At 41.4% G+C, this 12,907-nt stretch overlaps 1 protein-coding gene across 1 annotated transcript in view; it reads right to left on the bottom strand.

The window, feature by feature from the left end:
- ABCB1 (ATP binding cassette subfamily B member 1) overlaps positions 1-12,907 on the bottom strand; it is a 248,730-nt gene that overhangs the window by 32,821 nt on the left and 203,002 nt on the right. Inside the window, exons 15-20 of the mRNA XM_086696779.1 lie at positions 12,548-12,709; positions 11,288-11,464; positions 10,595-10,741; positions 8,241-8,348; positions 3,030-3,107; positions 19-102 (exon numbers count right to left, since the gene is read on the bottom strand). Coding sequence (XP_086552905.1) covers positions 19-102; positions 3,030-3,107; positions 8,241-8,348; positions 10,595-10,741; positions 11,288-11,464; positions 12,548-12,709 — 756 coding nt within the window. The remainder of the gene's footprint in view (positions 1-18; positions 103-3,029; positions 3,108-8,240; positions 8,349-10,594; positions 10,742-11,287; positions 11,465-12,547; positions 12,710-12,907) is intronic.

Below are 12,907 nucleotides of genomic sequence, written 5' to 3'. Positions count from 1 at the left end.
CACAAAGGAGGCACATACCCCTTTAACCTGAGCAGCGTCATTGGCAAGCCTGGTTGTTAATGCTCCAGTAGTATTTTTAGGGTCATCAAACCAGCTCACATCCTGTGGCACAGAAAATGATTTTATTACCTTAAAGCTCTATTTATAAGACTCTTAGCTCTTAGGGCAATGACAGGGTCAGGTTGGTTATCACTTATATCCCTCGTATTTAGCACTCAAGATTTGACACTCAATAGACAAGAATATAAATAATTTCATTTATCAAAAAAATTTGAGTGTTTTGTTCCAAATGTGATTTTAATTGTTGGATCTAAACAATAGTGAACAAAAAAGAAAATGTTGCTGCTTTCATAAAGCTTAGATTCTAGAGACGTATGCCACAAGTAAATAAATACATACAGGGCCAGGTGTAAATAAATGCAATGAAGAAAAACAGATCAGAATAAGAAGGAAAAAAAGCGAAGAAAGGCACTAGGGAACAGAGAAGGCCTCTCTAAGGTGATATTTAAGCAGAGATCTGAATGAAGAGAGGGAGAAAAATATTTGAGAGAAGGAAGAAATAGCATGTGCAAAGGCCCTGAGGCAAAGTCATACTTGATCTGTTTATGCACCTCCAAGAAGGTCTTAAGGGCTGCTAACAGCTTTAAGAGTACCTTTGTGTGAATTTGTAAAAGAAGTCTCTTCCTCTGGACAGATCTCCATTCTCATTTGGCTTTCCTACCCCTGCCCTCTCTCATCCTTGTGTAGCAAACCAGTGTGTAGACTGTACATTGGGGAAGGGGGAAGCTGTAGAAGATGAGGTCTGAGAGGGAGTGGGGACCACATCATGACCTTGGAGGCAACTGTAAAGATTCCAGATTTTACCCTGAGGGATATGGGAAGCTTCCAGCAGGATTTGAGCAGGGGGATGTGACTTGACTTATATTTGAGAAGAATGACTCTGGCTCTCAGGAGGTGAAACTAATGGATTTGAATAAGGATCAGGGCAGCGAGACCAGTTAGGAGGTTATTATAACATCACATAGAAAGGGAGGAGTCAAAAATGACCTCAAAGTTTTTAGCCTGAACAACTGATAGAATGGAGCTACCATTATGGATATGGGGGAAGACTAGGTAAAAAGTAAGCCCTGTACAGAGGGGAGAAACAAAAGTTCAATTTTATTTTTAACTTTTTTTTTCAAAAGTGCAATTTTAGATATAAGATTGAAATGCTACTTAGATATCTAAATAGAGAAGTTGAATAGGCAGTTTAGATAACTTATTATAGTTCAGGGCAGAATAAATGAATTGGGTTTAAAAAAATCAACAAAAGAAACCTAGATTAAAATTTAAGAATTACATACAACAGGATTTTTTTTCTATAAAGCCACTTACATTTTTAAATACATAAATACTAAAAAGATTGTGAGTTTGAAGTATGAATTTATATCTTTAATAAAAATAACTATGGTCCTGGTGGCTTGCAATTAAAGCAGTATCTACCATTTCCCCCCAAAGTGTTAATGAAAAAGAAAGTGTTCTAAATTATCATAGCATGTATCATTTTGCTTTTTAGAATTATTGTGTTTAAGTGCCTCTTCTACTGGCATGTAACTTCCTTGAAGACAGGGACTGTTGAGGTTTGAATGCCTGACAATACTTAGTATTATGGCAAGCAGAAGGTCCTTAATGTGTATTTGATAGATTTAATAATTTATGGAGAGGGCATTACACAAACCATCAGCTCAACTGCCGAAGTATAACAGACCTAAGAGCTGGCCTGGCAGCTGGCGGGATAATGGGGCATTTGGTTCTGGACCAAGTTCAGCCTCAATCCTAACTGGAATCTCAGTTATAAATATGGTTTGACTCAGAGTCCTAGGACAGCGCCCCCATCAAACAGTGCTCTGTTACTCATTCGATTCAGTCCTGGCTCTGCCAGTCATGGGCCAGCAACTGCCATAAATATATGCTTCTTTTTTTTTTTTTTTAATTTTTTTTTTAAACGTTTATTTACTTTTGAGACAGAGAGAGACAGAGCATGAACGGGGGAGGGTCAGAGAGAGGGAGACACAGAATCCGAAACAGGCTCCAGGCTCTGAGCTGTCAGCACAGAGCCCGACGCGGGGCTCGAACTCACGGACCATGAGATCATGACCTGAGCCGAAGTCGGACGCTTAGCCGACTGAGCCACCCAGGCACCCCTAAATATGCTTCTTTTTAAGTAATGGTGGTGTAGGTGGGAAAGGATTGAGGAACCAAAGACAGCTGGGAAGATGTGAATGCCAACTAGAAATCCTAACACAGCAAACTGATGCTTCTCAGCCAGGATTCCAGTACTCCTGGCATGTCCAGGGCATCCTTCTGGAGCCTCATGTTATTCGCTGGCAAGTGATCAGTAATTTTAAGATGGAGGGTTATAAAATCACACACAAAATTTTCATGGTTGTTAAAGAAACTCTCCCTTAGAACTGGACTGCTTTGGGTTACATTCCCAGAAGCTCCCTCCCCCTTTCCCCAGGAAAATATTCACGTCTGCCTGTTGTTAGGGTTTTGAAGGTGGAAAATGTAAGAGGCATTCTAGTAAGCCGTTATCAGCTTGTAACGAACACTATGAGCTGAACTGCTCTATCAGTCTGGCCACAGCAAAGAAAAAACTGGGCAGTCGGGATACATTTTGATTTGAGGAAAGGGCACAGGTAGCATCTCTTGGTGGGAAGACACACATATGGGTTCCGAGGGGAAAGAAGGAAAGAAAGAGAGGAAAGGGATGACTCTGCCTCCAGCTGCCAACACAAAGGCTGGAGGTGAACCAGCTCTGGGGACCATCTGTGATGATCCCATTCCTTGTCCCACCCACAGCAGATGGACAGCAGGGCCTCTGAGCCCAACCTGGGGGGCGGCGGTCCAGGCACATCTCTGAGGAGAGACCGAGGGAAGACCATTGCAGGAGTTCGCTCTGAGAAACCCAACCGCACTCCCTCTGCACGAGACCACGGGCCCAAGCAGGGAGTTCTGCACAGCCCCGGCACAATCCTCAGCAGACATACCTGTCTTAGCATGGATCTGAAGACCATGTATCGGAGCCGCTTGGTGAGGATCTCCCCAGCCTTGCCAAACGTGAAGCCCTGTGAAGAAGAACATGCCACAAGGAAGAAGACTTGTCACAGACCCAGCCATGGGCTACACGAAAGGAGGGAGAGTTGAGGTCATGGCTAACGGGGACACCAGACAAAGTCAGAAAGCCTGATTCAGGGTTGGTGGTGTTTCGGTGACTGTGTACTAAGGGCACCTAGCCACAGCAGCCTCATAGCCAGGGGAGCCCCGTTTGGAAACCATCACTGCTACTCCCCAGCTACTGGTGGGCTGATCAGGGGCTGACTGGGAAATGTGTTTCTTTGTCCCTATTCCTATCCCTGCTTATTTCTCCCAGTGAACCAGGGTCTGTCACTCAGGAAGCTGAAGTTGTTCCGAAGACAGGGGCACTCGAAGCAGGGTGGCTGTATTACCTATCATGCAAACCAGGATACTTGGAGAATGAAAAGGGGTGCTGTTAATAATTACACCAGGACCTGAGGTATAATGTGAGAAAAAAGAAGTATTTGGTCACCCCAGCCATAAAGGATGCAGAGAACAAAGATAACAAATTCCCAGTTTCGAAGCTTTTAAAAAAAAAAAAAAAAGTGTACAAGCAAAATAGTCTGGGGAAGAAGACACCAAGAGAATTTTCTGCACTGCCTCTCCTCTTCCCCCAAGGATATAACCTTCTGTGTCTGGGAAGAGGGAAGAGTTACTCGGGGAAATAAAGAGTCAGATGTGAGTGTGCTGCCATGCAGCCACATCTGGGGAGGGAGGATATCAGAACCCTCATCCCAGTGGGTGTGGGGATTTAGGACTAGGATGGAGCAGCATCCCCCTTTCTTTCTGGAGCTCCAGGAAGCAGCAGTCTGTGGACGAGGCCTGACACACAATCTCATGGAGAAAGCAGAGTGGAAATGGCCGACGGTGCATCAGAAGAGGAGAGGCTCGAATAACAGCCCAAGTCCCTGCAGAATCAGAGACGTGGAAGAGGGCAGCCATAGCTCCTCTGGGCTCACTGAGACACATTAGCGAGAGAGAGAAGAAACACACGCAAAGAGCACAAGTGAAGCAAGAGCCAATTCTTCCAAGTGGTTCTGATAAAGGGGCACAGCCGGGTTGGACCACGTAACTGAAGGCCGTGGGCCCTGCCAGGTGCCAGCAAGAAGCAGGCAGGCATGTGACATGCCTCTACTCTCTATTCCTCTGCTAACATAGACACTGATCTGGAAGGAGGAGGAAAGGGAGAAACCCTGGGTTAATTGAACTGAAGGCTGAAATTACTAAAACAGTAAATTTACTTAGACATGGCCAGATTAAGGTTTCTGTCACTGGACTGAATGAAATGTGAAATATCTCCCTCACTGCAGGAATATTACCGTTATTTCTATAGGGACCTAGCCGTTTTTAAGTGATTACTCTGACACTGTACTTTATACAAAGTACACAAACACATACACATATATGTGTGTACACCTATGACAACCCTTTTAATGATGGGAGAAGGTCATCCTTATGACAACCGTATAACCGCTTTACAAACGAAACTAAGGTTTAGAGAGACGACAGACACAATTGTAAGGTGGCAGAGTTGGAACCCGAATCTGGGTCTGTGAGAATTCCAACCAAAATGGGAACCCAGAGCCTGAAATTTAATCATCCACAGAGCTCCCTCCTTTGGTTTTTAAATGAAGGGCTGAGCATTCTAACATTGTTCAGCACATTGCCAGCTCTACAGCTCTGAGGTCCTATAATTTAGAGCCTTTGTTCTCACTTAGTTTTGCCAGGCAAGTCCGGCTCCAGTATCCTGGAGCATCATTATGTTACAAAGGTAACTGCTTTCACTGCCTTTGCTTCAGCAGTTCACGTCTCCGCCTCCGACATGTAAGGGACCAGTTCAAAGCCTACCACCCTTGAAACTCCGTAACCAACTTCACACTTGGCAATCTTTCCGTTCTGTGGCATTAACAGTTGCTCTGGCAATCTTGCATGTAGTTAAAGTATCAAATCTATTATATTTAGGTCAGGGGTGCCTGTGTGGCTCAGCTGGTTGAGCGACTGACTCTTTTACTTTGGTTCAGATCAAAATCTTATGGTTGGTGGGATTGAGCCCTGAGTCAGATTCCATGCTGACAGCTTGGAGGCTGCTTGGGATTCTCCCTCTCCTCTTTCTCTGCTCCTCCCCTGCTCTTGCTCTCTCATTCAAAATAAACAAATAAACACATAGACTTAAAAAAATTACATGTGGCTAATTATCTATTCATTCAATAAGGAACTGTTTGCTACTGCCTCACGCAGACCTAGGAATTTGATCACATTATTTCTTCCTTCTCCCTTTCTCTCCTTTCTCTCTTTCAATGATTGTTTAATCCCTAGAATCCAGATTTGAAGTATCCATTCTTACAGGAACTAGTGTTTCCTACTGTAGCCAAAAAAGATTGGTGTGGATACAATAAAGGTAGCTTTGTAATTTATAACACACACACACACACACACACACACACTTATTCCTTCATTTGGTTTTCTGGCATTTCCAAGTCTGCAGTAAAAGTTTCACTATGGGGGCACGTGGGTGGCTCAGTCAGTTAAGCACCTGACTCCTCATTTCGGCTCAGGTTATGATCTCATGGTTTGTGAGTTCGAGCCCTGCAGTGGGTTCTGTGCTGAGTGTAGATTCTACTTGGGATTCTCTGTCTCCTTCTCTCTCTGTCCCCCACCCCCAAAATAAATAAACTTTTTAAAAAAGTGATTTAAAAAATATTTTTAAAAGTTTCAGTATGAATTTTTTCTCTGGTCTACAACAGGGCAGCATTGTGCTTGTGCAACCTTAAAGAGCCCATTCAAATTTAGGAGAAGCAGACACCTATCCTAAGGAGACACAAACAACTGATGACACTCTCACAGGGATGCTTCTGTGTTAAAAAGTTCAGAAAGTCGAAAAGAGCTCCTGGAGTTGTATTCCAAAATTATGTTCAGGAAGGCTGGTGTTAGCAGGCTTCAACCTGTGGGCAACTCAACAGCAAGCGTAAGAGGACTGGGGACAACAGCTTCTTCTGGCAGAAGGAGAGCCTAATGCAGACTGGTGTAGAATGCATGAGCAGCTCTTTTATGTCAAACTTTTTTCAGGATCCAGCTTGATAGATAAGCTTGTTGGCCCTGAGTACAGGGTCTTCTCATCCACACTTTGAACATTACAGGAAATAATTTCCTTCCTTGAACTTTATCAAGCTGGCTATTTATCACAACAGAGCAAAGGGGGATAGGCCTTTTAAAACTGATGTTGAGGGGCACCTGGCCCACTCAGTCGGTTAAGCTTCAGGACTCTTGGTTTCAGCTCAGGTCATGATCTCGTCGTTTGTGAGATCAAGCCCTGCATCGGGATTCTTGCATTTGGGACTCTCTCTGCCCCTCCCCCGCTTACTAGCTCTCTCAAAATAAATAAATAAAACTTTAAAAATATAATAAAGCTGATGTTGAGATTGGCAGCCAGGGCAATTCCCCTGGCTATAACCGCAGACATACCAACAGCAGCAGTAATCATGGTGGCAATGCACCTCCACGAAGGAATCTACGTGCTCCTTGCAAGTAAGTATCTCATTGAAATATGCAAATATCTTTTCTTCAGCATGATTATGAAACATTGCATATTCAAAGCTCAGGCCTTCCTTAAAACTTCTGGGGAAGAGTGGGGTCTGTGACATTTGTTCTTTTATAGGCTTTGTGTGAGGAAAAAAGGTTTGAAGTCTTTGATCTTTCCAGTAGATTTACATTTGTATATGAAGGCAAATGCTTCCAGGAGCTGTCTGCACCTTTCCTCAGAAGCTGGTCAAAGAGGAGGCTCATGTCCTTGCTCCAGCTGGGGCTAGGAAGAGCATGGTCCTTATAAATGACCTTCTCAGAATAAAACAACCTTGGAAGTGGCCCTGGATCCCTTGACGGTGGGGACTCATCTCCCTGTGGGCCACGCAGGAAGCAGCTTTGCAGTCTGGCTCCAAAGGTGTGTGGGGCTCTGGTCCCAAAAGACTGCATGGCTGCTGGCCAGCACACTCCTCCCCCCATCACAGAGGGGAACGTGACCCAGGTCACAATTATTTCTTTCAGTCATCAAGAGGCAGGTACTAATATTCCTATTTTATAGATGAGGAAACTGAGGGTTGGTTTAAATTATTTTATTGCCCCCAAACACAAAATTAGGAATTGGTGCAGCTCATACTTGAATCAAAGTCTAACACCGCCTTATCATACTAAACTTTTAGAGCACTTAATTCCTTTACAGTTTTGTTCCAGCCAAATCATTTGCAAGCTGCAAAATCTGACTCTTCAAAAATGTGTCATACACTTTCTGTTTGAAGACTGGCACTCTTCCATCATTAAAAAGGTTCTTTCTCCTTTAGCAAAAGTTGAATGATAAACTCTTCCAACATTTTTAAAATAGTGTGACTTGCTTAACGTGTTTTTTGCTTTTTGTTGTTTTCAGAACATACCAAAGCATTTTGAGTACTTAAAGTGACTGGCAGTATTTCTATCCAAACTTATGTCCAGGGATTCCCTGAATTCCATTTTTGAGTACCTAGCTTTCATTTTGAATCATTGTATTAGATCAAATACCTGCTTCCCTCTGATTTCATTAATATTTCAGTTAGAGAAAGTCATGTTGGGGAGGAAAAGGTAACCAAGCAAAGTGAAAGCAAAACATCTTTGTTTTAATTATGTCAAAGAAGGGACTGAGCTTCACTGGCTCAGTCCATGAAGCGTCTGACTTCAGCTCGGGTCAAGGTCTCATGGCTTGTGAGTTCGAGGCCTTTATCAGGCTCTGCACTGACAATGCAGAGCCTGCCTGGGATTGTCTCTCCCTTTCTCTGTCCCTCCCCCACTTGGGGGCTCGCTCTCTCTCTCTCTCTCAAAATAAATAAAAATAAAACTTAAAAAAATAATAAATGAATATAATGTCTCTCCCTTTCTCTGTCCCTCCCCCACTTGGGGGCTCGCTCTCTGTCTCTGTCTCTCTCTCTCTCAAAATAAATAAAAATAAAACTTAAAAAAATAATAAATGAGTATGTCAAAGAAACTTGGTTGCTAACAGTCCAATTTATAAGAAAAAATCACACAGACGTTTAGAAATTTCCCCAGTTGAATAATAATGCATTCCCCAAAATGAATCAAGTGAAAATGTAGATATTTACCTGAAGGAAAAATGTAATGAAAGAAATAATTCCAAGGACTAGAAACAATAATGAAAATATGTTACTATTCTGTCGTTTTGTTTCAGGATCCTCAACTCTGGTAAAAACCTGTTAAGAAAATATTGAAAGGTTTCAGTTCAAGGCCTAAGGAAGTCATTCTGGGTCTGACTCGTGTCCTGTCAAGCATAGTATTTGGGGGTCAAGATAGCTTTAGTAAAACAGAAGTCAGGGCTGGTTTCCCTAATGCCAAACCTAAAGGTGTGTGTACTCTTCCTTCCTTAGGGGCTGAGAATGTGTCTGTCGTTCCTAAAGGGATCCACTCCTTTTTCTGGGCACACCCCTCTTGGAGTAATTGAGTGCCACAAGAGCCACACCTACTATGTAAAGTAGAAATGAGAATAAATACTGTCTTCTTCTTTTGATGGGAAACCACACTCAATGGCAGTTTGTTTTACAATTTGAACATTTCAAACTGGAGACAAACCTGCCGATGCTGTTTTGGTAAACTAGAGAGAGCCCAGGCCTTCGGCATGAAAGGAGCCTCCTTGAGGTAGGCTTTTTTGGAGGATGGACGGCTGGACAGCCAGCTGACCCAGCACCACACATGGAGATCTTTCCAGAGATGGTGAGAAGGCTCATAGGATGTGTTGGGCTTAGAGAACACAGAGAGTCACCGCTTCCCAGGAAAGAAACAACTCCCTTCACAGTGGGCCAAAACTGTCCTGTAACAGAGCTACACTCCTAATCCAACCTATTCAACTTTATACTCTGTAAAGTAACGACAGCCTTTTAGAGGAGATCAATTTTTGATGATTAGTTATTGCAACCAAAAAAAAAAAAAAAAAAAAAAAGCAAACAATCAGCAAGCCCTTATTCTGTGACAGATATTCAGATATTCTTCTACACAAATTCATGTATATTGTTCCTCTTATCCTATCACCTCCTAAGGTTTATTATCATCACCACTTTATAAACGGTAACTGAAGCTCAGAGAGGCTAATTAACCTGTTTGAGTTAACACAGCCAGCAAGTGATGACCCAAGAGATAAACATGAGCAATCTAACTCAGAGCCCACAGCCTTAAATTCTGTGTTACAAACCTTCAACCAGGCAGATAACTGGTTGCCTAACCAATGTGCTAGCCCCGGATCATTTGCTTCCAGCCTTACTGTTACATGAGGAATGAGAAAAATATAAAGTTCTTAGGCTGAGTTTTTGTTACATACAGCCAAACCCATTCCTATTTCCATTTTTTTTTTCTGATGATGCAAACTGTCTACCTCCCTGACTGTACAACAAATGTTAGAACAGGGATCAGCTCCCTGTGGACCACCAGCCAAATGTCTATATAAAGCCTTAATGGGATACTGCCATGTTTGTTTCTGCTTGTATATGGGTGCTTCTACACTACAACAGTAGAGCTAAGTATTTGCAACAGAGACCATCTGGCCCTCAAAATCTAAACTGTTTACTATCTTACCCTTTAAAGAAAAAGTCTGCTAACCCTTGTCCTAGAACATATGCTCTATGCAATCAGACACTAACTCCTTCTTGGTATTTTTCACCACCTAGAATAGTATATGGCTCAGAGCAGTCACTGAAAAAAATATTTCTTGAATGAATACATTATACATATGAGTATCAACCAGAAATAAGTTAGCCAAGCATGGGTAGAGAGCTGAATATTTACGTAGTTTTTAGTATAATCACAAGTTAGAGTTTCACATCCTTCATGTAGGGATCAACTTCTTTGTCTGCAATTTTTTCAGCAGGTATGATGGCAAGGGTATCCTCAGCTTGATATATGAACATCTACCATTAAACAGAGAGCATTCCTGCCTGGGTTGTAGCATTATTGTTGAAAATGCCTTCCTTAAAAGCAGGTGCAGAAAAAATATGTCAGCCTTTCAGAAGCTGTTGCTTTTTGTTTTCATCTTTACAAGTGGGATGGACACCTCACAGAGGCGGCATTCCTGCTTGTGTCCTGACAAGTGCGTCTGTCCCAGAATGGCTCTGTCTCAAGCCAGTCTGACAAGCACACTGGTGACAGGACTTTTCATGACGTCTACTCAGAGCCCAGTGATGGCAGGCAAGAGAGAGTCATCTAGTCGGTTTTGTGACTATTTCAGCAATCTGGGCCCTAAGACAGCAACCAACCGCAAGGACGAAGGAAAGCTTGAAAAAGTAGTCTTTCTATCACAAATCAGATTTGCATTCTTCCATCTTCAAGTTGCAGAGTTTCATATGAAGGTCCTCATTTTTTTGTGGCTTGTGTGTACACTTACAAATATAAACAGCTCATTCTTTAGTCAGGCCTCACAAGTCAATCCAAAAAAATGGACATAAACACTTACCCCTATAATCCTTGAAAATATTACTGAAAATGCTGGTTGCAGGCCTCCATTTATAATAGCACAGAATATACCAACCACAAAATAAGGCCATTCAGTTATATTGAGCTTCAGAATCCTCCAGAAGGAAACTGGAGGTACATGTTCATCCTGGGAAACAAAATATGACAACAGGCTAGTTATAAAAAGACTGATCCTCAATTGATTTAATGATGCACAGTTCTTCAGTATGCACAAATTTTTAAATGAAGATTTTTTTTATTCCTGTTTTCTTATGAATTGGTGGCTATTTAACTTTTTAAAAAAGATTGTTATATTACTCCTTTACATTTTAAGAAATAAATGCTGTCTCCACAAACATTCAACCGGACATCTGGAAAATCACACTTGGAACAGGACAAGAGGATTTACAAGTAGGGATAAAAGAATAGAGCTATCCATATTTGAAGACCCCTTAGAATCTCTTTAACACTATAAATTCTAATTGTAAAATTCTTGGCCTGTAAATTCTCATTCATACATTCTAACCTGAATCTAAAATGTTGAGATTTGGTCTGTGGAAGGTTTTGGGAGACACGACAGGAGGATTCTGGATAACCCTTTCTTGTTTTGACCCCTACCACCCCACTGCTAGCCCACCAAACTACGAAAGCCACAGAGAGAGGGTTGAAGACATAACTACATCCTCCTCCATACCAAGTTCTCTTTTGTACCAAGCTTTCTATCTTGGCCTTGTGATGCATGTATACTCTTGCGGGTTGATCTTCTTCTAATTAAACTGGATCCTGAATCTTTTGGAGACATTTCCAAGGCATCAATTTCACTTATGGATTCATAAACTGCATTTTCTAATTCAATTTCATTTCCTCTTGTCTAAAGTAAACAAGAAATATGCACAAGTGGGTTAGGCTGGGAAAAAATAATGAAAGTTAATTGCCAACCATCAGCTATCAAGGAAAGTGGTAATTTACATCATTATAGGAAAGGATAAAGTTAAGTTGCTGAGGGTTTCTGTGCATGTGTGAATGTGTGATATATTTGAAAATTAAAACCACTGAAGAAGGATTGCCACTGAATATGCTGAAATAACATGACATCCTTTCCCTATATCTTACGTTGTGATGTCCTTTTTGTGGTTGTTTGGGCCTCAATCCTATTTGCTTTGGACCACTGCTACCAATGGGAATATGATCCAAGCCATTCTGTGACCCATACTTGTCATTTAAAATTTTCTCAGTAGCTGAGGAGTCTGGGTCGTTCAGTCAGGTAAGCGTCCAACTTTGGCTCAGGCCATCATCTCATGGTTCATGGGTTCCAGCCCCATGTCGGGCTCTGTGCTGACAGCTCAGAATCTGGAGCCTGCTTCAGATTCTGTGTCTCCCTCTCTATGCCCCTCACCAACACACACTCTGTCTCTCTCTGTCTCTCAAAACTGAATAAATGTTAAAAAAAACTTTTTAAAATAAAAAATAAATAAATAAAATAAAATTTTCTCAGTGGCCACATTAAAAAATATAAGAGGGAAATCCGTTTGTACTATGTATTTGGTTTAAACCTAATATATGCAAGATACTGGCATTTCAACATGCAATCAATGTAAAAACTTACTGTGATATTTTGCATTCTTCTTTGGTACCACGTCCTTGGAATATGGTATGCATTTTCTCCCTAAAACACTTCATTTCAGAATAACTACCACTGACATGTCAGTAATTACATGTGGCTAATGCCTACTATGGTGGATAGATTACCTTTCAACGTTTTTAAATGTTTAATTTTCTCTAATTATCCTTCTTTATTTTCCCTCCTTTTAAATGGGGAAAAAATCTGGTCTGATTTCCCCAGTTATTTTTCTCACTTATTAACAAAATCAAGTAATGTTTATTTATAGTACTAAACACACAAAATCAGCTTATACCTGAGACAGTTCAGGAAAATTCTATAGTTGGATTATACCTGCATTGTGACAAGTTTGAAGTAAATGCCTTCCTCTTTCATGAGTTCATCATGATTTCCTTTCTCCACAATGACTCCATCATCAAAACCGGCGATGACATCAGCATTACGAATTGTAGACAAACGATGAGCTACCACTATGGTGGTCCGGCCTTTTCTGGCCTAAAGAGAAAGGTTAGGTTTTTGAATAAATGAACAATTACATGCAAAAATTCATTCAATTTAGATTTACTTGGACACTGTAAAGCCATCTAAACTATATAAGGTACTCTTGCTTCAGTAAATGTATAGTGAATTGATAATGATTTAAAAATGTTTTATTATTAACACAAATATGATAATCACCTAGTAATGTTATGT

The sequence above is a fragment of the Puma concolor genome, chromosome A2 (genome assembly GCF_028749965.1).
Source record: "Puma concolor isolate L17-30 chromosome A2, mPumCon1.1.hap2, whole genome shotgun sequence".
In the NCBI taxonomy this organism is placed as follows: domain Eukaryota; kingdom Metazoa; phylum Chordata; class Mammalia; order Carnivora; family Felidae; genus Puma; species Puma concolor.
Note: the sequence above shows the minus strand (reverse complement) of the source record. Positions and strands in the feature narration are given on the sequence as shown.